This window comes from Danio rerio, chromosome 19 (assembly GCF_052040795.2).
Source record: "Danio rerio strain M-AB ecotype USA chromosome 19, GRCz13ab, whole genome shotgun sequence".
Lineage (NCBI taxonomy): Eukaryota > Metazoa > Chordata > Actinopteri > Cypriniformes > Danionidae > Danio > Danio rerio.
In genome coordinates this window covers 10,432,781-10,459,409 of record NC_141039.2, presented here as the reverse complement: position 1 = coordinate 10,459,409, position 26,629 = coordinate 10,432,781, and the positions used below count along the sequence as shown (strand labels likewise).

The 26,629-nt window shown below is 35.2% G+C and overlaps 3 protein-coding genes across 7 annotated transcripts in view; all 3 read right to left on the bottom strand.

Moving 5' to 3' along the window:
* Positions 1 to 26,629, bottom strand: part of si:rp71-15k1.1 — a 465,095-nt gene that overhangs the window by 375,743 nt on the left and 62,723 nt on the right. The gene's annotated exons all lie outside the window — the stretch shown is intronic.
* Positions 1,396 to 22,217, bottom strand: si:ch211-288g17.4. The gene is made up of 17 exons (XM_087295442.1): positions 21,329 to 22,217; positions 19,129 to 19,276; positions 18,781 to 18,882; positions 14,818 to 14,898; positions 14,617 to 14,673; positions 14,377 to 14,460; positions 11,993 to 12,070; positions 11,721 to 11,816; positions 9,073 to 9,165; positions 8,878 to 8,961; positions 7,659 to 7,766; positions 7,245 to 7,397; positions 4,264 to 4,371; positions 3,400 to 3,492; positions 2,593 to 2,679; positions 1,684 to 1,770; positions 1,396 to 1,570 (listed from the first exon to the last, which is right to left on the bottom strand). The coding sequence occupies exons 1-17, from the start codon at positions 21,372 to 21,374 to the stop codon at positions 1,486 to 1,488; spliced, it is 1,590 nt and encodes a 529-aa protein (XP_087151568.1). The 5' UTR covers positions 21,375 to 22,217; the 3' UTR covers positions 1,396 to 1,485.
* The window catches only part of si:ch73-15n24.1, a 45,502-nt gene continuing 44,406 nt past the window's right edge, over positions 25,534 to 26,629 (bottom strand). For all 5 annotated transcript variants that reach the window (XM_087293961.1, XM_087293962.1, XM_087293963.1 and 2 more), the window contains 2 exons: positions 26,239 to 26,334; positions 25,534 to 26,042 (listed from right to left, as the gene is read on the bottom strand). In XM_087293961.1, the coding sequence (XP_087150087.1) occupies positions 25,973 to 26,042; positions 26,239 to 26,334 (166 nt within the window). In that variant the 3' untranslated portion in view covers positions 25,534 to 25,972. The remainder of the gene's footprint in view (positions 26,043 to 26,238; positions 26,335 to 26,629) is intronic.

Sequence of the window (26,629 nt, the reverse complement as noted above, 5' to 3'; positions counted from 1 at the left end):
TGGTACTGTTAATAACCACAAGTAGCCTGAACCACTGATTTAATGTTGATTATGCCAAATTCTGACCCTACTATCTAGATGTCCCAGCAGAAATTGAGACTTATCTGTCTTGGGAAACTTTTTCAATGTTCACTTGTATAATTGTATAAATGGTCAGCCTGGGGTATTGTAGCTGGTGTACTCTGAGAGATTTTTGTTTCCCTCGGTTTCTACACTCTCAGAAACAAAAGTACACAATCTGTCACTGGGGAGGTTCCTTTTCAAAAGGTACAAACTCCATAATAATATCTCGGGTGTATATATTAGTACCCAAAAATTCTAAGAGGAAAAATTTTGTACTTTTGAGGTAGTAATATGTACCCTTGAGGTATTATCATGGACCTTTTAGGTACAAATTTGTACCTTTTGAAAAGGTACCACCCCAGTGACCGATCTTGTACCTTTATTTCTGAGAGTGTAGTGTGGTCCTAGAAAATCTCAGTTTTGAGGGTTATCTATAGCCCATTCCCTTAGCCCTACACCTTCAATATAAAGAGAATTGGGTAACCCCTATCCCTCCACGTGAACGTGCAAAACGAGGAGTAGGGGTAAGGGGAAGGGCAAAGGGGTAGAATTGGGAATGGGTCTAAATAAGTCTGGCCGTTGTCCTCTGACCATTTTCTGAAGCATTTGTATATATATAAGGTCACTGAAATTGCCTTTCTTCGCCATTTTGAAACTGATTTTCAGTTTGATCTTCAGCAGATCCTCTTGATCACGTCTACATGACTGAATGCACTAAAATTGACTGGTAAAATGTTTGAGATAACAAGCTGTTAAACAGGTATACCTAAAGATGTGTGTAAATCATCAATACAATAATCTTTCAATGGTCATTCTCTAAAAACTACTAAAGAAGTATATCTGTTTTATTTTTATGCCTGGGAGAATGACACTAGAAGCATATCTTAACCTTTTACTAACTGAAATATGATTCTTGCTCTCATCAAAGACACTTTTAACAGCTCAAAGCACAAGTGAAAAGATTAAATGCACAGTAAAAGCACAAGCAAGGGCAGTCAAGTATTGATGAATGTTGATTTTTTTCTTATTTTGCTGACTTGGCAAAGCCACGAGCAGATGCTTGCCACACTTTCTTTTACTCAATGCTGCCATCTCATGCCAAAGTGGACTAGAACCCTGTTAATCCATTACACCACATTTAAAATAAGAAGTCATACAATCATAAATGAACAGAAATTTAATACAGATGGTGTATAATTTGAAATAAATGATCAACTATAAATCTTGGGAATCAGCAACAGATCCGATTCCTCACTATAAAAACAGCCTTCAGGTCAGCGTTTATCAGGTCTGATTTCAGCATAATGCCAAGAAAAACACGAAAACTCCTGCTTTCATGTATTCTTTTATTAAGGATAAGCAAGAGTTGTCCTTATTATCCTTCCAGTTATGACTTGAGCAATTTGTAATTACATTGGAAAATCAATCAGACATTAGAAATGCCAGATAATTAACCAGGAGAGTATTTGTAGCAGAAAAAGTCTTTAGCATCACTTTGGCAAGAGTTCTGAAAGAACAAAACAAAAACGTTAGCAACTTCATTTCTTCATCCAATGCTGCTTTGGAGTATATTGTAAACAACTAATCATATAACATTCAATATAAAGCGCAAGGTCTTACATTGCCGAATCATTGATCATTCGCTCCAAACCATCAACCCTATTTACATATTTGTCGAAGATGAGTTGCTTGAAACTGAGAAGGGTCCTTTACAACCATGAAGAAAACATAATTAATAAAGAGCATAAGGTTAAATGAAAACATAGAATACATCTACTCCATTTTTTTTCTTTTCTATTAAAGTAAATACAGCAGCCAGATCTCACGATGAAACGTAACTATTTCAGAAAAGTGGCTAATAGACCCTTTTCACAAGCCTGTGATGACGCGTTTGACGCGTCCTTGAAAGTTTTTAACATTTAGATGTAAAAAAAAAAAAACATATGAACATTTCTATGTATTTATGTGTGTATTATATCATTTTTGCTTCAAGTTACAAAAAACGAATTACTGCTTGTGCGAGGCATTTCTAATGCAGCGTCTATGGGACAAGGCAGTAAATTGGATGTTATTCTCTTCTCCGGCTGCCCTCACACAATTTGTTTTTTCCTTTTTCTGAAAGTCTTTATAACATCATCATGACGTTTTTTTTTTTTTTTTTATTATTTGAGAAAATAAGATTGTAAAACAATTATTTGTTGTATTCTCCCATTCACCACGCTCTAAGTTTTCCCAACTATGACGACTTCGGAAACTGAGAAACCTGGAATTGTGAAAAGGGTCTACAGTATATGTACGAATTCATATGATTGAGTTTGCATGAAAATTTATGTTTTTTTTTTAAAGTCATATCCCCAAACCCTACTCCTGATTGGACGATGAGCAAATTGTATTAGAATGAGATCATATAAATTAATACGAATTAGCCACTAATTCAAAAAGTTACGAATTGCTGTGAGATTGCATTAAATGTACAATATTTGCAGCTTTTATTTTTACAAATAGTTAAATAAAGAATTCTTTCCTTACTCTTCTGCTTCAACGAGCTTTCTTTCTGTTAATTGTCCACTGCCTGCTAATTCTTGAATGAAAACTCTCATCACTTCTTGAAAATCCCTATGAAAAATGAAGTAAAAATGTCCTTCATTTATCAATTCAATTGAACTAATAGCTGTCTCTTTAATATAGTTTAAATGATCGCAGATATTGTTACAAAATTAAAGGTCCCATGAAGTGCTTTGAAATTTTTATTTTTATTTAATGATTAACATAATCTCAACCGAAACACGAAGAGAGGGTGGCACATAGTGTAGCTCCTCCCCTTTTTAAAATAAGCCAAAAGCATTTTGTTTTATCACCGCTCTGCCAGTGAGAGCGGTTGATCTCAAGCGCATCAAATGAAAAGCAAATGACAAGTGTCTTGATGGGGGCGGGGCATGTCAAATACTTGTGCACATCTGATTGGTCAAGGTTTAATGAGAAACTGTAGTATGAGGTGACGTGAATAAAACCGTTGATCTATTTAAATAGAAGTGACAAACTACAAGCTTTATATCAAGTTTATATTAGTTTATATCTTACAAACGTGACATTTTTTTAATTGTTTTGGAGCACACTAGCTTGTAAATATCTTAACAACAAACAATACTAATGCTGACATCTAAAAAAACTTTATTTTAATTTCATGGGACCTTTAAAATGTCAGAACAACAAAAATGAAGCCTAAAAATCATTACTAGCTCCAGTGTCATAACATTCCAAATTAAAATAAAAAATGTTTTTACAAGGCTAAACATTTAGGATTAGATCTGGTAATAAATTTCTGCATCACTTTACCTGACTGACTGTTCAAGTCCATCATCGTTAACATGTTTGTTGATCTCAAAGAGAACTCTGTCCCAGACGTCAAAGCACGCTTCTTTAATTTTACTGTTGCAAAAAATCAACAGAGAAAGTGATTAGAGATCAGTTTTATATTGCAATACATTTTTTCTCTTCATCTAAAATGATGGTACTTTCAGGCTCATTCTGAAAATGTAGCCCTATATACATTTTTGGAGAGCGCCAAATACGTCCGAGGAGTTTTTTTTTGCAGTTTTTGTTTTCGCGAATCCATCAGAAGCTGCTGTGTACGCTTTTTGAGATCTTAGATTTCTCTCATTAGTGCTATTTGTGCCTGCTCTTCTCACATAAATCCACCAGAGGCCGCTGTCGACTGACTGACTGTCTGACCAACAGACCGATCTTCCAAACACCAACTTTCCTAAACCTAACTGCAGTGTTTTGAAAAGCAATCCAGAAAAACAAAAGCCCTTGCCTGATTGTACCTCGTTTTCAAAATTTTACCATATGCTCACCTTATTATTTACATGTTTATTTTATTTTTTGGCTTTTGTTTTTGTCTTTCTTTCTTTCTGAAACCACTCTTCACTGGACTCGAAGCCTGTCATCACAGTCAATTCTTTTCAGTGTCTCTAGTCTGTCGATGTACGCTGTAAGCCACTGGACAAACAGCAGGAAAGTCGTACAAATGGAGGTAAGTGGTCAGCTGCTACCTCGAAAAGGAATGGTGTCATACCGCCCGTTATCATTCGTGTTAAAGACAAAATGCAGCCATACGTACTTCTGGCTACATAACTCGCAATCTCCAGAATTGTATATAAGGGTACGTTTTCAGAATGAGCTTAATGCGTATCTTACCGCAATTGTTGCAGTGGATCCTCATCTGATGTCAGCTGGCTTTTTTTGTTTTTGGAGACTTGCAAAATTTCACTATTAAAATAATTCCATAATTCAGAACCCAGCCTCCTGGAGGACATAAAAAATGACTCAATTAATGATCTAATGCTGATGAAGAAGTATTAGACGTGCATGATTCCGGATTAATTAAAACTGGGGGTTTCAGTTTATTCATGACAATTTGCGTTTGTATAATGTTGATATTTGCAGTATTGTTTATTATATGCATGTTCATATTTGTTTTAATAAAAACAAGATTCGTCCACTTGTCGGGTATTGGAGACGTCTGTATCACCATATGGGCATAAGAATAGGACGTGTGTTTAGTAGAACTCAGTTTTTTGATCACACTTCATTAATATTATTCATTTATTCGTTTGCTGCAAATTAGAGCTGAATTCAGAAATAGCTTTGAAACAAATCTTTGCGCTAAACAAACAAAATTAAATATGTAGGCTAATGGACTTCTTCAGTGGAGTGAGTGTTGACCGTTTCCTTATTTCACGAAAGTGAAGGAGTAAAGTGTAAAGGTAAAGTAAAGAGAAAGTAAAGAGGCTGAATGGAGGAGTTTCGTTCTTTATCCTCGCGCTGCAGATGGTTTGTTTAACAGTTTTCTTGCTACTGAAGCGTTCAGTTTTTCCACTTACAAAGTCCGCCATGTAAATAGCAAATGTGTCATGGTGCTACACAACTGTCTCTTAAAGGGAATGTCAGATGAGACTCTGATTGGTTTAATGCATGTTATGCTCAGAACACACCCATAACTCATTAAGAGAATAAGCACAACCCTTAGACCATGCGCCAGGGTGCAGATCAAGGGCTCTGTTTTAACGATCTTGGTGCAAAGTCCAAAGCGCAGGGCGCAAAAGCATTAGGGCTATGTCCGAATCCACTTTTGCTATTTTAAGGACAGAAAAATCCACTTTGCGCCGCAGAGCATGGTCTAAGAGGGTTGAACTTATTCTCTTAATGAGTTATAGGTGTGTTTTGAGAATAAACCAATCAGTCTCATTTGCCATTTCATTTAAGAATCAGTTGCATCGTGCCATGGCACATTTGCTATTTACATGGCGGACTTTGTAAGTGTAAAAACTGAACACTTTAATTGTGAGAAAGCAGTTAAACAGAGCATCTGCAGCGGTAGAATGCGAGAATGAGCCTCCTCATTCTTTACTTTTACTTTCTTCCGTGGATAAGGAAACGTGTTGTACGCACACACATCTATTAGCCTAAATAATTGATCTTGTTTGTTAAGCACAAAGATTTGTTTCAAAACTATTTCTAAATTCAGTTCTAATTTCCAGCAAACGAATAAATGAACAATAATAACAAAGTGTGATCAAAAAACTGAGTTATTTCCAAATACACATGCTGTGCCCCATATGGTCTAAAACCTGACAGGTGGGCAAATCTAAGCTTGTTTTTGATAAAACAAATATAAATATGCATATAATAAATAATATTGCCAATAATAATATTATACAAAAACAGATAGTTATGAATAGACTGAAAAAAGCCCCACGAGATGAAGAAGGCATGGAGGCAGTGGTTTTTATATTTATGTAGAAAATAATAATTTTTGTAACATTTTAATCCTTTTTTTTTTGTAAAGATATTTGTGTATTACTGTACATCCTGTGTGTATTAAGCAATGTTTAAGCGAAGAGCACAACTGACACACTCTGTGCTGGACTTTAGACCTCCTCTTAGCTGGTCTATTGAGCGGTCTATTTCAAATCCTCAAAACAGCAACGCGCCAGCAATGCACCTAACTTCTTTTTTAGACCAGAACGCCTATGGGCGCATATATGAGCTTAAATGGATTTGCTATTTAAACAGCGTGGTGCAACACTTCAAAACGACTCTTGCGTTGAGCTGAAAATATGTATGATAGGGCCCAATATGTTTCCATCCTTAAAACAGCAAAAGTGGATTTAGAAATGCCCTTAATGCTTTTGCGCCCTGCGCTTTAGACTTTGCACTTAGATTGATAAAATAGAACTATAGTGTTCGAAATCCAATAACAAGTTGGGTAGAGTATCCAAAATGTATACTCAAGAAAAAGTACAAGTACTTAGGCAAGTTCTCAAGTAAAAGTTACAATCTTAAAAAATTACATGACTAAAAGTAATGGTACTACTAGTATTGAATAAAAAAATTACTCCACTTTACTAGTTACTTTTAATCTTATGAATATGCTGTTGTTATGTATGTATGTTGTTATGCATGATGTTATGAAAATCTTGAGAATAAACCTTTGTTCGTGATTGTGTGTTGACGAGATGTTTGTCTGCTGGGACAAGAGTAGAGCTAAAAGCACTCATAGTCAACAAATTACCATTACTAGGGTTCAAATAGGCATAATAGCAGATGGAATTTGTGTTTATGTTAAGCGTGCATCAAATTATCAAACTATTCTTTTTAACATCTAGGAGTGAAAACAGACTGAACTTCCGATAAACTCGCACATCTTCAGCCATCATTTCAACACATGCATGCAAACTAATGGAAAGTAGGAAGAGGCATCTCTATATTAACCACTTGTGACACAACTTTTTTAACACTGTGCCTCGAGATTTTTGCGAACAAGTCATACAAGTCATATTTATTATCATTTAAGTAAGGAACGCTGCCAAATTTAGTAAAAAACATGTGGTCTGGCGCAATATGGCTGCCATTTAATCATCCAGGTGGATACACACTGGTGGTGGATGAGGGGATTCCCCCCCAAAAAATGTTTGTAAAGCGCTTTGAGTGTCCAGAAAAAGAGCTATATATATATGTAAGGAATTATTATTATTATTATTAAAGTTTTTGCTCTAAAAATGTACCCAACAATTTTACTCAAGTAAATGTAACAAAGTAGATGTAATTCGTTACTACCCACCTCTGGTGTTTCTAGTGCTGAACAATCAAGTTTAAGTTTAAATTTGTGTTCTTACCTCAAATTGTTTACAATGTGTTCACCTAATAATTCAGTGAGTGCCTCATCGACGTCAATTAGAAAATCATTCACTTCAGACATCCCAAGGCCATACTGAGACATTCTCTCATGCAGCGCATTGCCGTATATTGTTGACACCTTTTTGAGAGCCCTATGAAACAAACGAGCAGACTAAATGTACATCTACAGTATGCATTTTCTGTATATTCAAACAGATTATTAAACTAGACTGCAGCATATTCACTAGGCAAAGCATGTGCTTTTATAACCACACAATAAGCATAACTGTGTCATGACTCATGAATGATTAATGGTTTATAATCAATGCAGAGTTACTTCATTTATTCCATAGGCTCGATGTTAGTTATTAATCAAACAAAGATATTAGTTGAAAAAAGCCTGTTATACTAACCGGTTGGATTGGCTGAATCTGTTGTTTCCAAAAATCTCATTACCCCATTCTTGATATTCAAGGGCAGTTTTGTCATAAACAAGACTAAAACCCTGCTGATCTGCCCAACTAGATAAAGAAGAAGAGTTCAGTCACAGGTATGACAAGGCAGTCATCATAAAGACAGGTGATAATCAGTTAATGTGAGGTATGTCTAACAGCAAAATGAATCATAATGCAAATTCAACTTTCTGAAACTCATCCAGAAAATAATGCTGGGTTCACATGAATCGTGGAACACAGACTCACTATCTCTAGTTTACCCATGTGATGTTTTTCACCCTACCTCAACCTAGACAGATTGTCTAATAATCAGTTAATGTGAGGTATTTTTAAAAAGCAAAATTAATGCTGGGTTCGCATTGATCATGGAGCACAGAGTCACTTGCTCAGAAGTGCTCAACCCTGCTCCTGGAGATCGACCTTCTTACAGAGTTCAGCCCCAACCCTGATCAAACACGCATACACCAGATAATTAGGACCTAAACAGCACTTGATAATTACAAACAGGTGTGTTTGATATGGGTTGCAACTGAAATCTGCAGGAAGGTAGATATCCAGCAACAGGGTTGAGCACCCCTGCACTAGCTCCAGTTTACCCACAGGATGTTTTTCACGCAGGTTCTCCTACCGCAGCAAATTCCATCTTTACAGTTGATAATTGGCACCAGTTAATCAGAAAATTACGATTTTGTTCGATTTGACTTGTTGGATGGAAACGCTACTTTATTCACACGCTTTTATGCGATAATCCAGTTTTATGCATAAAGTTAATTCACATTTTTTGATGGAAACTGGATGGAACACAAGTTTGGCTGAAAATCAGTTAATGTGAGTTTTTTTTTTTTATTTGATTTGATTTTGATTTGATTTATTTATTTTCGAACAAAAACATACATAAAATATCATTAACAAAAAAACACATTTAAACATGGTCGAAAATGAAGCTGTATGAAGCATAAGCTTATTATTTTCCCACCCCATTACCACATACATCATTAGTTTATTACTTAAACTTGGTTAGTTTATAGATTAAATGCTAACTACTTATACAATACAATACAAAAATATAATAACAAAAAAAAAACAGGGTACTTAATGTGTTATTTTTCACAGGCAACAAACTGTTGTAAAAATGTACCAACTAGAATGAAAAGACAAAAAGCGATGCTTTACTTACGTCCAGACATTTCGTCCAGTCTCACTGTCAAAAAGCTTGTGACGTTTTCCATTGTCTTTCAGAGCTCTTAGCTCATTCCATCTTCTGCAACATAAACATCACAAAACTCAGTTTATTGTATTTTTTGTAGATTATATATTATTAGTTTTGTTTTTATTTAAAACTGTTCCACATAAGATATATTGACAGTCTTACTCTAAGGAATGTGTGTACTTGTTGTGAAACTCCTGACTTTCAGTGTATTCTAAAACATTATCCCAGCAATCCACAAACAGTCGCGACAGTGTTCTGTGGATATAAAAAGCACACATAAAACTGTAAAAAGCATGTTGTTTATTTGGATTAAAGCTTAAAACTAAAATATTGCCATCATTTTGCTCTCGTGTAATAGAAATAATATTTTGAAGAATGTTGGCAAATGTTTCTCAGATGTTTTTTGTTTCAGAGATTAAGGTCATTGTATCAGACGAGTTTGCATTTGATTTATAGATTTTATTAGAATTATTGTTTCATGCGGAAAGTATTCATAGCGCTTTACTTTTTCCACATTTATTTATTTTTTGTTACAGCTTATTCCAAAATGAATTAATCTCAAAATTCTACACACAATATCCCATAATGATTATGTCAAAAGTAATGAAATGAAAGTAATGAAAAAAGTATTTTTTCAAATTGTTGCAAATTTATTCAAAATAAAAAACTGAAAAATTACATGTACATAAGTATTCACAGCCTTTGCTTAATACTTTGTTGATGCACATTTGGCAGCAACTACAGCCTCAAGTCTTTTTGAATATGATGCCACAAGCTTGGCATCTTTGCACTACCTCTCAAGCTCTATCAGGTTGGATGGGAAGCGACAGTGTACAGCCATTTTCAGATCTCTCCAGACATGTTTAATAGGATTTAGGTCTGGGCTCTGGCAGGGCTGCACAAGGACATTCACTGAGTTGTTGTGAAGCCACTCCAATGATATTTATGGCGGTGTGTTTTGGGTCATTGTCCTGCTGGAAGATGAACCGTCACCCCAGTCTAAGGTCAAGAGCACTCTGAAGCAGGTTTTCATTCAGGATGTCTCTGTACATTGCTGCATTCATCTTTCCCTCTATCCTGACTAGTCTTCCAGTTCCTGCTGCTGAAAAACATCCACACAGCTTAATGCTGCCACCTCTATGCTTCAACTTTAGGGATAGTATCAGCCTGGTGATGAGCGGTGCCTGGTTTTCTCCAAACATAACGCCTGGCATTCACTCCAGAGAGTTTAATTTTAGTCTCATCAGACCAGGGAATTTTGTTTGTTATGGTCTGAGAGTTCTTCAGATGCTTTTTGGATAACTACAGGCGTGGGGTGGCTTCCATCTGGCCACTCTACCATACAGGCCTGTTTAGTGGATTGCTGCACAGACAGTTGTCCTTCTGTAAGGTTCTCCTCTCTCCACAGAAGAATGCTGGAGCTCAGACTGAGTGACCATCGGGTTATTGATCATCTCCCTGACTAAGGCCCTTCTCTCCTGATCACTCAGCTTAGATGGCCGGCCAGCTCTAGGAAGAGTCCTGGTGGTTTCAAACATCTTCTACTTATAGATGATGGAGGCCATGGTGCTCATTTCAGAGCAGCAGAATTTTTTTCTGTGGCCTTCTCCAGACTTGTGCCTCGAGAAAATCCTGTCTCAGAGCTCTACAGACAATTCCGTTGTCTTCATACTTGGTTTGTGCTTTGACATGCACTGTCAACCCTGGGCCCTTATATAAACAGGTGTATGCCTTTTCAAATCATGTCCAATAAACTGAAGTTACCACTGAATTTACCACAGCTTAATTGAACTCCTATTAAGCTGCTAAAACATCTCAAGAATGATCAGTGGAGATAGAATGTACTTGAGCTCAATTTAGAGCTTCACGACAAAGGCTGTGAATACTTAAATACATGTGATTTTTCAAGGTTTTTATTTTTATTAAATTTGCAACAATTTAAAAAAATCTTTTTTTCACATTGTCAGTATGGGGTATTGTGTGTAGAATATTGAGGTAATAAGTTAATTTAATCTATTTTGGAATAAGGTTATAACATAAAAAAATGTGGTAAAAGTGAAGCGCTATGAGTACTTTCCACATGCACTGTATATGCAAACTTTAAAAGTATGTTTTTACAAGTAGTTTATTTCTTTATTCAGTTTCTATAGCATTTGTTTCCTTTGTAAGATCTACCTGAAAGTTTTAAAGCATTGTTCCTTTGATTTGTATATTTGATTTACTGTAATTGGTTTATTTATTTTTTTTATCACTGACAGCTTATAAAAGCAGAGGAGTTTTTTTTTCTTGGATAAAAGCTGACATTTGTTACACTGTTAAATGATATCTGTTAATCAACAGTTTCCATATTTTGTGATTAAAACATTTTTCCCATTTATTTACGGTTGTGAATTGCATTAGGACCTTTGATCCCTGCTCTGTTGACTAACAAAGTCATGTTTATTGACATTTTAGGAGTTTGAAATAATATAATGTTTAAAAAATATTATAGAGAGAAATAAGTCTGTCAAATAACAGGCACATTATATTACAAGTTTTTTGTACCATAATATACAACACCAACCCAGACGATATATCATTTTAAACTATTAAAAACGTTAATAAAAGTCCCTTTTTCAAACTTTTCATGGTTATAAGTTGTTGGGAAAAAGATAAAGGTCCAGTTATGCAATTCAAAAGCACAAATAAAAGAAGAAAAATAAAAACATGAATTACAAAATACAGTAAAATCCTACTTTATGGCTGTTTTTTTTTTTTACAGCATACATACAGTAGGTAAAATAAAATAAAAAGATAGTAAATATCCTTACCTCAGTGTTATTAGAAACTCATCATTTTCTTTCTCCTTCTCTTGAGTGATAATGTCCCCGACCTTTATAATAAACTGCTCGTATGCCCTCTCAAATCTAAAAATATTCAGATTAAATGGTGTTATTATAAAAAAAACTACATATCATCAACATAGTACACGTCATATGAGTGTATTTTGAACATTTGCTTTAAAGAAACCACATAACTCCAAGATGTATCATTGCTTTTGTGTACTGCAGTAAAGCAATAAGTAAAACGAAATGGATCCTACCTCTGGAGATGTTCGTTGATGTCATTCACAATATTCCCGGCAACTTTTATAATTTCAATCACTCGGGGTCGAGCCAGTCTGTTAGATGGCACAACAAAGAAAACATGAAAAAATGAATTGTTAATGCTAACATATAAATATCTTCACCTTTGAAATACATAGCAGTGGGTAAAATAAGCCTTAAATGTGTCGTGATTTTTACAGATAAATGTATTTCTAGGAGGTGTTAACATGAAATTGACAATTTGGCAAACCAAAAAAAAAATTAAAAATCAGATGAACAAGTTATGCGTAATAACATTGAAATGACACAAAGAGAAGGTACTGAACTTCTGAAATGTATTTAATACAATGTATAAAATGCTTTTTTATATAATGACCAAGATGAAACTTTCAAGATGCCTTTTATATGGAGAATGAAGCTGCAAACATTGCACAGGTGTCAATAGAGTCTATAAATCTTGACAATGCTGTGGGTCTCTGAACTTTGAACTCTGAATCTTTAGTTCTTATTTCCTATTGGATTCAGGTCAGGAGATTAGCTGGGCCATTCTAGCAGCTTTATTTTCTTTTCTTAACTGTGTTTGGGATCATTAGCCCCTTTCACACATACAGACCTTTGTTGTATGTGTGAACAGGTCCTTTTTGAAAATACCGGTAAATTCGTTCTGGCTATTTTCCGGAAAGAGAAGTTGTAACATTACCGGCAATTTGCCGGAATGCTGCGCTGTGTGAATGCAGAAGGAAGATTGCCGTAATAAGCGCGTGCACGTCTAGAACGTGCTGACGTGAGACGTCTGCTTTAGCCAATCACAACAGTCAGACGCATTTACGTCCGCGCGCTTTGTGAGAATAAAAGCCTTTGAATATTTTTCCAGACACATTTAGCTGCTAGAAGTTAGTCAGATTACGTTTATATGTTCTTCTTAATGCCAACTGTGTAAATAATCATCGATGAGATGCTTATGATAAGCCGTTGTTTGTTTACCTTCAAGCTTTGCGTGTGCCTGTGAAACAGCCTGTGAGCGCCGGCACACGCACATATTATGAACATCTCGACATGCGAAAGTGATCCTGCGAAAGTTGTAAGTTTGTAATTTAGTCAAATGTTTACAAACACAAGCGCAGCCGTTTAAAGCTCATTTGTGGTGAATGATGTCAGAATTTACCGGTATTTTGGAATGGATGTGTGAATGCTCTTTTCCGGAAAATTTCCGTAACGTCCTCGCCTGTGTGAACAGCGCTTTTTTGAATTTACCGGTAAAGTCGTTCCGGAAATTTTCCGGATATTTACCGGTATCACTGTGTGAAAGGGACTATTGTCTTGCTGAAATGTCCACCCTGATCACCTGTTAAGGTGTTGAGACTGAAGTGGCTAGTATTCATTTACATTGACAAGAGGCAGGGCTGCTACTAAACTACTGAGAGATTTCAGATGCTGTCTGCTCTTTCAATGCTTTTTTTTACACCTTCCTTTCTTCATGTGTTTAGTACTTTTCCTCTGTGTTATTTCATTTGATAACATATAACTTAATTTATAAAGTAATTAGTTTTGTTTTCTTTTAAATTATGGATTACTTTAGTTGCTACTGACAACTAAAGTAATCAACTGACAGCTGCTTCAACTAAAATGCTTTTTTTATCCGCATATATATATATATATATATATAAAATAGGGAAGTGGATGCCCTTCCAGCCGCAACCCATCTTTAGGAAACATCCACACACACACACTCATACACTACCGACAATTTAGCCTCTGTCTTTGGACTATGGGGGAAACCGGAGCACCCGGAGTAAACCCACGCGAACGCAGGGAGAACATGCAAACTCTACACAGAAACGCCAGCTGAGCCGAGGCTCGAACCAGCGACCCAGCGACCTTCTTTCTGTGAGGCGACAGCACTAACTTCTGCGCCACCGCTTTGCCCTATACATATATATATATGTTAATATTATATTATTATTATTTAGTTTCTGACTAACAACAAAACAAAACATAACTTATAATATATGACATAAAAGCACCTCAAAAAGATAGTTTACCCAAAAAATTTTACTTTACTCCCTATTTACTCCCCCTCTTTATGAGTTCCTTTCCTCTACTGAACACACACAAAAAAATGTCCCCAAGAAATTTGTAACCATTGACTTCCATAGTAGGAAAATTGAACACTGTGGAAGTCAATGGTTAGGGGTTTCCAACATTCTTCAAACTTCTTTTGTGTTCAACAGACAGAAAAGGAACACGTTTGCGACAACTGAAGGTTGAGTAAATGATGACAGAATTTTCATATTTTGGGTGAACTATTATTTTAGGACTTCAATTCTATTATTTTATTATTACATAAAGCGAAAGAAACATGGTAAGCATAAGGTCATACATCTTGGAAACAATGTGACTGAAGAAACCCATTGGATTGCTGTAGACTGGCGGAGCTCCAGGAAGGAAGTGGAACTCCACATACCTGCATTAAACGACACTGATGAACTAGGTTTCAGTCAGTAATTGTAATAAATCAAAAATGACAAGTTAAACTTGGCATGATGGTGCATTTGACATATCTTTAAATTATTTCAATACTTTTGATCATTTAGAAAACTCAGATGAAAAAAAGCCTTACTTCCAAAGCTCCTCTGTTGTCTTTTTATTGAAGATCCCTTTAAAAAAACCATATTGTCTGAAAGAAAATCAGATCCATGTTAATCAGTCATGCAGTCAAGGTTTTTCACTAAAACTATTTTCAGCAACATCAGATGTTTGCAGTTGTAAAATGAAGAAAACAGTAATACAATAATATTAATCTGCTGAAAGTTCTTCATACGTAAAAGTTCTGTCTCCAGTATGTGCTTTACCCATCTGGTGCAGACCTTCAAAAAGGAGTTTACACAGTGTCTTATAAACTCTGCGAAACAAATGTAAAGAAACAGATCATGATATGAATCATTAAAAAAAGTCACAAGTCATAAAAATCACAGGATCATTCCTTCATTAAGCAATACGGAGATGCTGTGCTTTATTTGAAATTCAGCAGTGCTGGTTTTAGAAGTATTTTTGTTAAAGAGGACCTATTGTGCAAAAAAAAAAAAAAAAAAAAAACACTTTTATAGGGAGGTTAAACACAGTTGTGTGGCAACTGTGTGTGAATATAACCTTCTTATGAATATAAGCTTCTATTAGTAAAACATTTGTCATTTTAGGCCCCGTTTACACTATTGCGTTTTAGTTTTAAAACGGCGTTGTAGAATGAAAACGATCCGCGTCCACACTCGCGTTTTACCCAGCGTTTCTGAACAGCTCTCCGTCTACACCAAAACGCTGAAAACGCACATCACGTGACCACACAGACACTCGGGCAAGCGCTCCAGCATTTCTACCCAGATGAGAGCTCTGCTTGTCGGACTGCTCATTAAGCATCTCCCGCTGGATCTAATCTTACTATATTTGCTAAACGTGATATTTCATTCATGTTGTTGTCTTTATCTAACGACATAGGCAAATTCCCTGACTTTGGTCATTGGAATCTATTAAGTTACTTGTTTACGGGTAACATGTTTTGGTTAAGCGCAAAGATAAGTTAATGATTAATCCAGGTACAATGACTGATCGCTTGCCTTTATTTCCTACAATGTATAAACTTATTGTATGTTATACTTTTATAATTATCGATTATTAAAACTGATATTCAGCAAAAGAGAGGGTGTGTTTCGTATTTTCACTGAAATTGAAAGGAGGCAGTTGTTATCGGCTCTGTTTTGTTATAAATATCCACACAGTGAAGATGACGCTCATATATGCAGCACGACGTCTCAACATTTCTGCTGTCTGTTAAGTTGCTAATATTAAAAAGAAAATAGGCAGTTCCTTAAATCATGTTTACATTTTATTGTTGAGAAAGTGAAACAACGTAGCCAAGGTGATGTGAATGAATTTATAAAGTACACTGTTCCCTTTGAAGATTTACCCGTGTCCTCGGTATGTTTTCCATATCAAACTGAAAAGGGGGAGACTGCAGCCTTGATCAAACTTGCGAAGTCTTAACTTACAAGAAGAGGATGCGAGACTGAACTGTGTGTGTTAGGCTACTTAATATTGAGGAAAAGCCCCAATCAGATAGGCCTCCGTTTTCAGATGTCTCCGTCTTTCCCCATCCACACTGAGACGGAGCAGCAGCGTTTTAGAATGAAAACGGCCTCTCCAGCGTTTTCAAAAAGCTCCGTTTTCGGCGCTCGAGAACTCCAGCGTAGTGTGGACGGATGGCCTTAGTCTGCAGAAATACTTAGATTGACATTGCCCCTTTGTACATGTCCTCAGAGAGGAAAAGCCCCCCCCCCCCCCCCCCCCCCCTCTTTCCCTCATTAGCATAGGACATTAGTCTTGTTTTTGAATCTGCCACTATGCTGACACGCAGGCATTTGTAGCTCTGCCCTTGTTTGAACGGAGCACAATCTCATTTGAATTTAAAGCGAAAGTCATCAAAGCAGCACAATAAGGATCATAGCCTAAAAGAGGCAGATTCAAAGAGTTATAAAACATTATTTGTGGGGTAATTGCACTGAAACTTCACATACACACTCTAGAGGCATCAGAGACTTATTTTACAGCTCGTAAAAAGGAGCATAATAGGTCCCCTTTAATGTGTTATAAGCTACAGTATGAACGAAATCAAAATTAAAAGGCTTACTGTAAGTCAAAGTACATGGAAATCAGATGGAAATACAAAAAGTTAGATACTTAGTTAGTAACTTTAATTTAGGGAAAAGTTAAAAGAAGCATTGTCAACGACACAATCTTACTAAAAATATAACAGACTATAAAACCATAAATCTTTTTTGTTTTAAATTCTGATAAAATAAGAAATATATTTGACAGAAAAGACTGAATTTCCATCACAACAAAGGAATATTTTTTTGACCAGAAAAAAGAAGCTTTTTACTTGAAAAAAAAAAGATTAAAAAAATTAAAAAACATTCCATATATATATATATTTTTTTTTTTTTTTGGCAACAGCTAAAAATAAATTGTGGTTATTATAATATTAAGTAAAAATCCTGTTCTGTGAAAATATAGTATAAATGGTCTACTTTTAATATACAGTTAAAGTCAGAATTATTAGCCCCAGATTTTTTAGAGAGCAGATATTTTTCAACACATTTCATGACATTTAAAGGCTTAACTTGGTTAATTAGGTTAACTAGGCAGATTAGGGTAATTAGGCATTATGTTTTTATATAACATGGTTTGTTCTGTAGACTATCAAAAAAACTGATAAAAGGGGCTAATTATTTTGACCTTAAAATGTTTTTTATTATTTTTTTTATGTAAAGTTGCTTTTATTCTAGCCAAAATTAAACAATTAAGACTTTCTCCAGAGAAAAAAATATGATCAGACTTACTGTGAAAATTTCCTAGCTTTGTTAAACATCATTTGGATTTTTTTTTTTTATTCAAAGGGGGGCTAATAATTCTGATTTCAGCTGTATATACACTGAGAATTTGGTAATATGCATTGAACTTCATGTTAACTAAACTTGAAAGATGATTTAGATTTTTTTCGAACCCTCAGATTCATCTTGGTCAAATATTGTCCTATACAAACCATACATCCAGGCCCGTAGCCGGGGGGGGTTTGGGTGGTTTGAAATACCCACCCCTAACTGACAAAGGTGCAGAGATTGTCCCATACATGAGCTTATTTGTCATATTTTGACTGCTATGCCATCATAAATAGTAAAAATAATTAATTGAAACTTTAAGACCATGTGGAACCCTCTGTTGGCTGTTGCTTCAGTGTGACTTCAGCTAATCAGTTTAGTTCAATGCAAACGATTGTTTTTCATGAGTCCAACATCCAGCTGTGCAAGAAAGCATACTGAAAGCATACTGTTTTCTCTTTAAATAGAGAAAACATTTTACAAGTAACATTTTTCTAAATCTTGGATCTTATTTTTGAAACAAAATGACCAATAAAAAGGGGCGAAGCACCAAAAGCGGCCCATATTAAAATGAATTTGAATAATTTGGCTATTGTTGTTATCCATGTATTTTCAAATAAACGTTTTTACAAGAGAGGCAACAAAAATCATGAAGCTCTACATTATCATTATTTTTATGATTATTATTATATATATTTTTTTATATAATTTTATGTCATTTAATTGGCCGAAGTCTGTCTGATAAACGTGCTGGAGAGTTTGTTATTTGCCTAAAAAACAATAGGCTACAGTTTTTAATTTAAAACTTTTAACAGATTCTTTTTTTTCTAAAGATATATGATGTAATTAGTATTTTAAAAAATAAGTATTTTCTTTTAAGTTTTTTTTTTATTCTAAATCTTTAGGAAATATTTTTGGTACATTAAAAAGTGCGGTTATGATAACCATCTAAAAAGCTAATCCAGCTAAAAATAGTGCTTTTTGAGAAAAAAGAGCCACCCCTTTCCCCAGGATGACTACGGGCCTGACATTAATGAAGGCTTTTTCATTCAGCATACAAACAGACAAACACATACAAGATACAAATATAACACCAACATTCACTCATGCTTCATTAAATAAATAATGTTTATTTAATGAAATGCATCATTTTAGTATTTTGACAACATACACACTGTTGATGCTGCTCAGGGCGTTCCGCAGTAATACACAGATTGGTGAAGCAGGAGTAACCATGCTTTATTGTAATAAACTACAGCTATCTAACAAATAGCATCAAAAACTAAATTTGTTTTTTTTAATCTTCTAATCAGTGTTTAACTTTAAAACAGCACATTATAACCACTACTTACCTGAGCGCCACTATGAAATCATCATGTCCTTTAGCTTTTTCCTCAGCATTGACCTTCTCAATCATCTCCTTCAGCGAAATCCACAAGTCGTGCATATCATTTCTGAATCACACAGGAGACAGTGGTTATTATAAAGAGTACTGATTGTACATTCCACACAACCAGGCTACTGCTTCTGTATTGGTTGTTGTTTTCCTGGAATCTTGAATTAAGCAGCGTATTGTTTTGTATTTAACTATCAAAGAAGCAAAATGGATCAAAAGCAATGTTCAGTCAAGGTATTAACTGTTGTTTCAAAGTCATTTAATGGACCATATTGACTGTACAAAAACAGAGCTCTGGTTTTACCCTGTTTTCTTAATCTGCTTTTCTTTCACAACAAACTCTGCAGCCGTTTTTAAATTGTCCAAGTATTTCAAAGATGCTTCAGCACCAAATGTGAAGAGTTTGTCTGCCATCCTATAGTCTTCATCTGTTAGGCTGATGCAGTCCACACCTGTAAAAAGAAAAAGAAAAAAAAAGTCCACAGTATTTATTTAACATAACATTACATTTTTTTTTTTTGCTAGTTAAGCTACCTTGTCATGTCATTCAAGTTATTTAGGGTTTCTCTTAATTGTTTGTTACACGTAGCAATAGTTAACACGTATTTAATTTGATAGCACATGTACATTGCTAAGAGGACTATTAGATGTTTGTGTTTAAATCTGGAAGACACTTATTAGAGGGTTTGCTCATCTGCAAATGACAATTAGAATCTTGATATATATATATATATATATATATATATATATATATATATATATATATATATATATATATATATATATATATAAAATTAATATATACACACACACACACACATATCTATATATTTATATCTCTCTCTCTCTCTCTCTCTCTCTCTCTCTCTCTCTATATATATATATATATATATATATATATATATATATATATATATATATATATATATATGTGTATATATATATATATATATATATATATATATATATATATATATATATATATATATATATATTTGACTGTTTGGCGGTAAACATTTGACATTCTGTGACTGAATAATACGTAGGTTAATGTATGCTCCATTCAGCCATTTTCATTTTTGTCAGCATTGCCTTTAATCAAAGAATTATTTAACTATTACAGTTTAGAACAATGTTTTGTGTCAATTTTAGCATTTTGTGGCAAGTAGCCATTTCATAAGCAGGATAAATTACATCCAGGCGTTTTTTTTTTTGTTTGTTTTTTTTTCTGTAGAATAAAGCACTTCAGTCTTATACAACAGTGCTCCGTTTGGAGTCGTGCTAACAATAAGCTTGTCAAGCTTTATTCTGTGATGACAACCACCCAGATGTTCATTATGCCTTACTTATTACACAGCTCTCTGGAATACTTAATTTTGATTGGTTACTCACAACATTCCAAGGTCTGTTATCAAAATAGCAATATTTTGTGTTAATTTTAGCATTTTGTGGCAAGTAGCCATTTCATAAGCAGGATAAATTACAAGTGGTTGTTTTTTGCAGAATAAAGCACTTCAGTCTTATACAACAGTGCTCCACTTTAAGTCAGGTCAGCGATATGCTTGTAGGGCTTTATTCTGTGATGGCAACCTCCTGGATGTACTTTATCCTTTACTTGTTTTACAGCTGTCTGAAACACTTGATTTTGATTTGTCTGTTGCAACATTCCAAAGTATATTATTCCGAAATAGCTACTACTAAAACTCATAGAACAGGCTTATCAAGGAATACACAATTTTGATTGGTCAGTCGTGACATTCTAAGGTGGAATTCGGAAAAACCTACTGCCAAAACTAAGAAGGCTCAAACTCTTCGAATCATCTTAAACCATCTGTGAATCATCTATACGTCTAAACACATCTGTACTGTGTATATGCTTGTCTGTCACACTGCTGTTTTTGACTGTTTGGTGCAATCTCGTGATATTACAGTCTAGATCAGTGGTCACCAAACTTGTTCCTGGAGGGCCGGTGTCCTGTAGATTTTATCTCCAACCCTAATCAAACACACCTGAACAAGCTAATCAAGGTCTTACTTGGTATACTTGAAACATCCAGGCAGGTGTGTTGAGGAAAGATGGAGCTAAACCCTGCAGGGACACCGGCCCTCCAGGATTAGGATTGGTGACCCCTGGTCTAGAACAATGTTTTGTGTCATTGTTATGTACAATGACACAATGTGTTGTTATGTTGTTATTGTTATGTTATGTACATTTTGTGGCAAGTAGCCATTTCATAAGCAGGATAAAATACATCCAGGTGGTTGCGTCGGGCTACCGATAAGCTTGTTGATCTTTATTCTGCAATAGCAACCACTTGGATGTATTTTACCCATAACTTTGAACACAGCGGATGTTTTCCAGGCTAATTTTTTCAAATGCAAACTTGCAGACATCTTGAAATGATGCGTCAATGTAAGCGTAATGTAAGCGACACTAGATGAAGCATTGCAAAGCTTGTATGAAACATATGATTTTAAATACATGAAAACAAGTTTTGGCTTACCGTTAGAGAGAAGGACAGCAAAGATGAAGACAGCCAGTGAATTCATGTCACTGTTTCTTTCTCAGGACGACAACAAAATCAAATATTTATCTATTAAAAACAGAGCAAATTAAAACGAATAAGTGAACACAACACTTGTCTTGACGGCCCTTTCAGAGTCGAAATGTAAACTGAACTTTTTTTTTCCTTCAATATGAACTTTCATCTGTTTGCCTACTGGATTTAGTTTGAAGCTTTTCAACATTGGAAGGGTTTCAATGTAAACTCTTCACTGAGAAGAGAATAAGGACACAGTGGAGCAGACAGTGCATGTTTTTTTCATGCAGCTCGCAACAATATATTCTGACGTACATTAAAAGTTATCTATATTCTTAACTACACTGAAAAAAATTTTCAAAGATGATTCCTTGGATTTACTCAATTTTTTTACGTTAAGTGGTTGTAAACAATTTATTTGGGCTGAATTTAAACAAACAAATGAAGTTGAACATTATTAAATTTAATTTGTTTGTTTAAATTCAACACAAATAAACTGTTTGCAAAAGTTCTGCATGCAACACTTTTTTCAGTGTATTTTGTTTTGTGCATGGAACAAAATCTTACAATATGATGTTAATGTCGGCCACAAGGTCAATACACTTTACCAAATCAGAGTGAAAGTGCAAGGTTATGTGAAGTTGTGTTTGTCCAGATCAATATTTTGTCAGTCAACAGACTGACTGCTTTCCACACCACACGTTTCAATGTTATTATGAAACGGAACTGAATAAGCAGTTTCATTCCTTTTCTAACAATCATTTAAACAATATTGAATTTTGATTCTGAATTTTTTTATAAAACGGTTGATTTTGAAATATTATTTTGTGCGGGGGTAAAAATATACCAATGTATGCTGGTATTATATCTATTTTGTAGGTGTTTTAACATTCATTCACACAATTTGTGTAAATCATTCTAATATTTCTACTCTTAAGTCCAGCCAGTTAGTCCAATGACAGTGTCTACTGGTGGATGAAGGTTTACTGCGTGTTCGCCCTACTATTATGTTGTTTTAGTTTAAATTTAAGTCATATCTGACTCCGATTTTAATATGAGGTGGTTTATTTGTCCTCATTTTATCTGACTCCCACTATCAGTCTGCCTAAAGAATGCTCAATATTCAAAGCTGAAGCCTGCGCTTTACTTTTAGCATTGGAGAATATAGAAAATACCCAACAACAAAAAATTTCTAATTTTTACAGACTCTAAATCATGCCTCCAAGTAATGGAATCTTCAAAGAATGATCATCCTTTGATTGACAATATTTTAACTAAAGTTCACCAACTACAAAATCAGTTTTATCACATCATTTTTTGCTGGGTTCCAGGACATGTCGGGCTTTCAGGATATGAGCGAGCTGATGCAGCTGCTAAAGACACTTTGAAGCAAGTAGAGAACAAATGTCAAATTCCTCCGTCAGAGATGAAACCTTTTATCAACGCTTACATTTTAAACAAGTGGCTAAAGGAATGGGATGCATTAGAAAATAATAAATTACATGAAATCCAACCTGAAATCTCCCACAGAATTTTAAGACATTTTAAGAATTGATTTGATCAAGTAGTTTTTACCAGATGTCGTATTAGGCATACGAGAATAACACGTGGTTTTTTGGTCCAAGGTGAAAACCCCACTTAGTGTTTGTGCAGCAAAACTCCTCTTACTATAAAACACATTTCACTGGACTGTCCTGCTTTTACTGATTCCAGAAGGACTTTTTCTGAAATAAACTCTTTTAAGGACATTTTTAACAAAGTGAAACCAGAAAAGATTTTAAATTTACATTTTATCATGTATTAAGACAAAAAAATCTTTAATTTATTTTAATTCATGTTTTATTTTGTTTGTTGATTTTTAAATTGCATATTTATTGTTGAAAGATTCCTGCCATGAAAATAGCTTTGGTTGCTGACATGGCATTTAATAAAAAATACATTACATTACATCTGACTCCAACTATAAAACATTAAGAAGATTATATCAATATATAATTTAGATAAATGTTTGAACCTTTTGCTTTTACTTGTAACTATTACATTTGTTCATTTGGGGGCTCATGTCGTTTAGTGAAATCGCCTCGGCCAGTGGCGTCACTCACAGTCACACTCTCGTCAGTCTTGATTATTAAACAGAAGTAATTGACTAACACTTTTAGATGGCCGCTTCTATGCTTGCTCATTCTAAAGTATTTTTGATTAGTCCCCCTTAGATGTTCACCCTTGAGTTAAAGGTAATATCATTTATAATCAGAGGTCATGGCCATTATTATAAATTTAACCGACCACTGTTCAGTTAGCTGGAAGTGAAATGAATTGGATTTGAAGAGGATGTGTATTTTTCTTGTCCCAACGCACTGTTAGGAGGATAGTTTGAGAGACCAACAAACACGCACACATAATGTAGCAGAAGAACTGCAGAAGTTAATTGGGACTTGGGGACAGAAAGTCTCTAAAAGTACAATCTGGTGTCACCTTCATCAACAGTAGTTTGAAGGATTGAAGGAAAAAAGCAACTAATCATATATACAAAAATAAACTTTATTTTTTTCTGTTATTACTTTCCCACCATTGACATGTTTTGTTTTGTTTTTGTTTTGTTTTTTTTAACGGCTGTCCTTGTTTTAGCTGTATTACGGTAAGGGAAGACCTAGTGCATGGCCCGAGTGAGGGCGTACTCACACTATGTACAGTTTCCTTGAACCAGGCCAAAGCACGCTTGTCCCCCCTCCCGTCTCCCCTGACGGCCTGCACTCACATTGTATCGGGCTTGGGCAAGCTTACTTCATCGATGATGCGCTGTTCAGAAAGCGCTTTTACTCAGCACAGAGGAGATTTCTTTAGTTAGATCGGTTTATTTGTTTGATATGCATTGACACGCAGTCAAATATTTCCGATCTGGGAAACGGGCCTAGGCACGGATCGGATAGCATAGTGCGAGTAGGCCCTGAATCATGAGACTTAAGCCCCATTTAAGTTTGAAAATGCATAAGTTTTGCTACGGTTATGCCATCCGTCCACACTATGCCGGAGTTTTCGAGCGCCGAAAACAGAAAAAAAACGCTGAAAAGGCCGTTTTCATTCTAAAACACTGCTGCTCTGTCTTAGTGTGGATGGGGGAAAACAGAGGCATCTGAAAATGGAGGCAGGGCTGCAAACATTTGCCTCTCTGATTGTGGCTTTTCCCTCAATATTAAGTAGCCTACACACACAGTTAAAGTTCTGCATCCTCTCTTTGTAAGTTCAGACTTCGCAAGTTTGATATGGAAAACAGACTCCGGAGGACCGGTAAATCTTCAAAGGGAACAGTGTACTTTATAACCTTATTCACATCATCCTGGCTACGTTGTTTCACTATATCTTAATAATAAAATGAAAACATGATATAAGGAGCTGCTATTTTCATTTTGATATTAACAACTTAACAGACAGCAGAAATGTTGAGGTGTCGTGTAGCTGCATATGAGCGTAATCTTCGCTGTATGCGTGTTCATAACAAAACGAAGCCTATAACATTACTGCCTCCTTTCATTTTCACTGAAAATGCGAAACCCTCTCTTTTGCTGAATATCAGTTTTAATAATCAATAATGGCCATTATAAAAGTGTAACGTACATTAAGTTTTTACATTATAGGAAATGCAAGCGATCAGTCAATATACAGACTGTATGTAGTTACATTAATTATTAACTGATCGCGCTCAGCCGAAACACGTTACCTCAGAACAAGTAATAGATTCAAAAAACCAAAGTCAGGGAATATGTTGTTAGATAGAGACAACAAGATGAATTTAATATCATGTTTAACAAATACAGTGAGATTAGATCTAGCGGGAGATACTTGATGAACATATGAACATCTGACTAGATATGCTGAAGCGCATGCCAGAGAGTGTGTGTGTGGTCACGTGATGTGCATTTTCAGTAGTGTGGTGTAGACGGAGAGCAGTTCAGAAACGCTGGGTGAAATGCTAGTGTGGACGCGGATCGTTTTCGTTCTAAAATGTCGTTTTAAAACTAAAACGCACTAGTGTAAACGGGGCCTTAGTGAGGCAAAGTGTTAAGCACCTGTGGTCGGTCGGTCTGTCTGATGCAATTTTTAATGCACAATTGTACTGATTATTCTGCTTAGCCAATCACTTTAGAAAATAAAAAATACAAAACAATGACTGCAGGTAGACAGCAAACATTTATTGAAGAACTTATTGAAGAATACAGTGTTACACCACCTGTGTACTAGAGGAACACTTACATGAGGCACAGCTCCTAATTTGTCTGCTATTGACTAAATGATCAGTTTCACTTGCTTCTCCAGGATGGTCCTTCGAGGTTACTTTGAAATTAAATTTTGTCTTCCACAAAAACTTGCTACTTTTTCAGCACAAAGCATAATTTGTTTTAACTCCCATAATTAACCTGAAATCGGTGCAGCTACGCTTCTCAATAAGAGCAGGCTAATTGTTGAATATACATAGCTGGTATGATACTACATTTCATTGCATTGTACTTGTACATGTGTAATGACAATAAAGTTGTCTAATCTAATCTAATGATCCTGCTTGTTGACAGCAGTCGCAATTCTGCCATTCCCTTCACACACAGAGAGAGTTTAGTCCAACAGCAGGTCCCAGGTGTCACATATTATTTTGTTAGAAATGTACATCCACCTCTTCAAGCTCCTGAAGAGAAAAATACAAATTGAGAATTATATTAGAAGAGCTTGACGTCAATGGTATTTTCAGTGTGAATAGATACTGTTTAATGATGCTTCGTTTACATACAACATGATTTACAAGTCTTTAAAACATTGAGGTGTTTTGTACTTTTAAATGAGTTAAAATGCAAACAGGGTGGGAGGGAAATGCTGAATCTTACAAAGTAATTGGATCAATCAATTCCTCAAAGCCATCAGCCAGGGGATCAGTCTGCTTAATTTCATTCAGAAACTGGCGCAGGCCTTCAACAAAGTCACTTAATGACATAAAACAGCAAGTCAGACATCAATTCAATTTAATGAAATCAAACAAAGCTGAAGCAAAGCTAAAAATGAAGAGCACATCTTGACATTTTTCACAATCACTCCAAATCAAAACATTGTGCATTTCTGAGTGTGCCTCACACAGGTAAGTGGGCTGCACAAACCACCTGTAGAAACACCTTCCTCTCTACATGCACCAGACACTTAAACAGCATCTTACAAGGACCCAATAAGCAAACAATGTTTACTTTTGAATGTACCCCAAATCATGTTCCACCATTGTTTTCT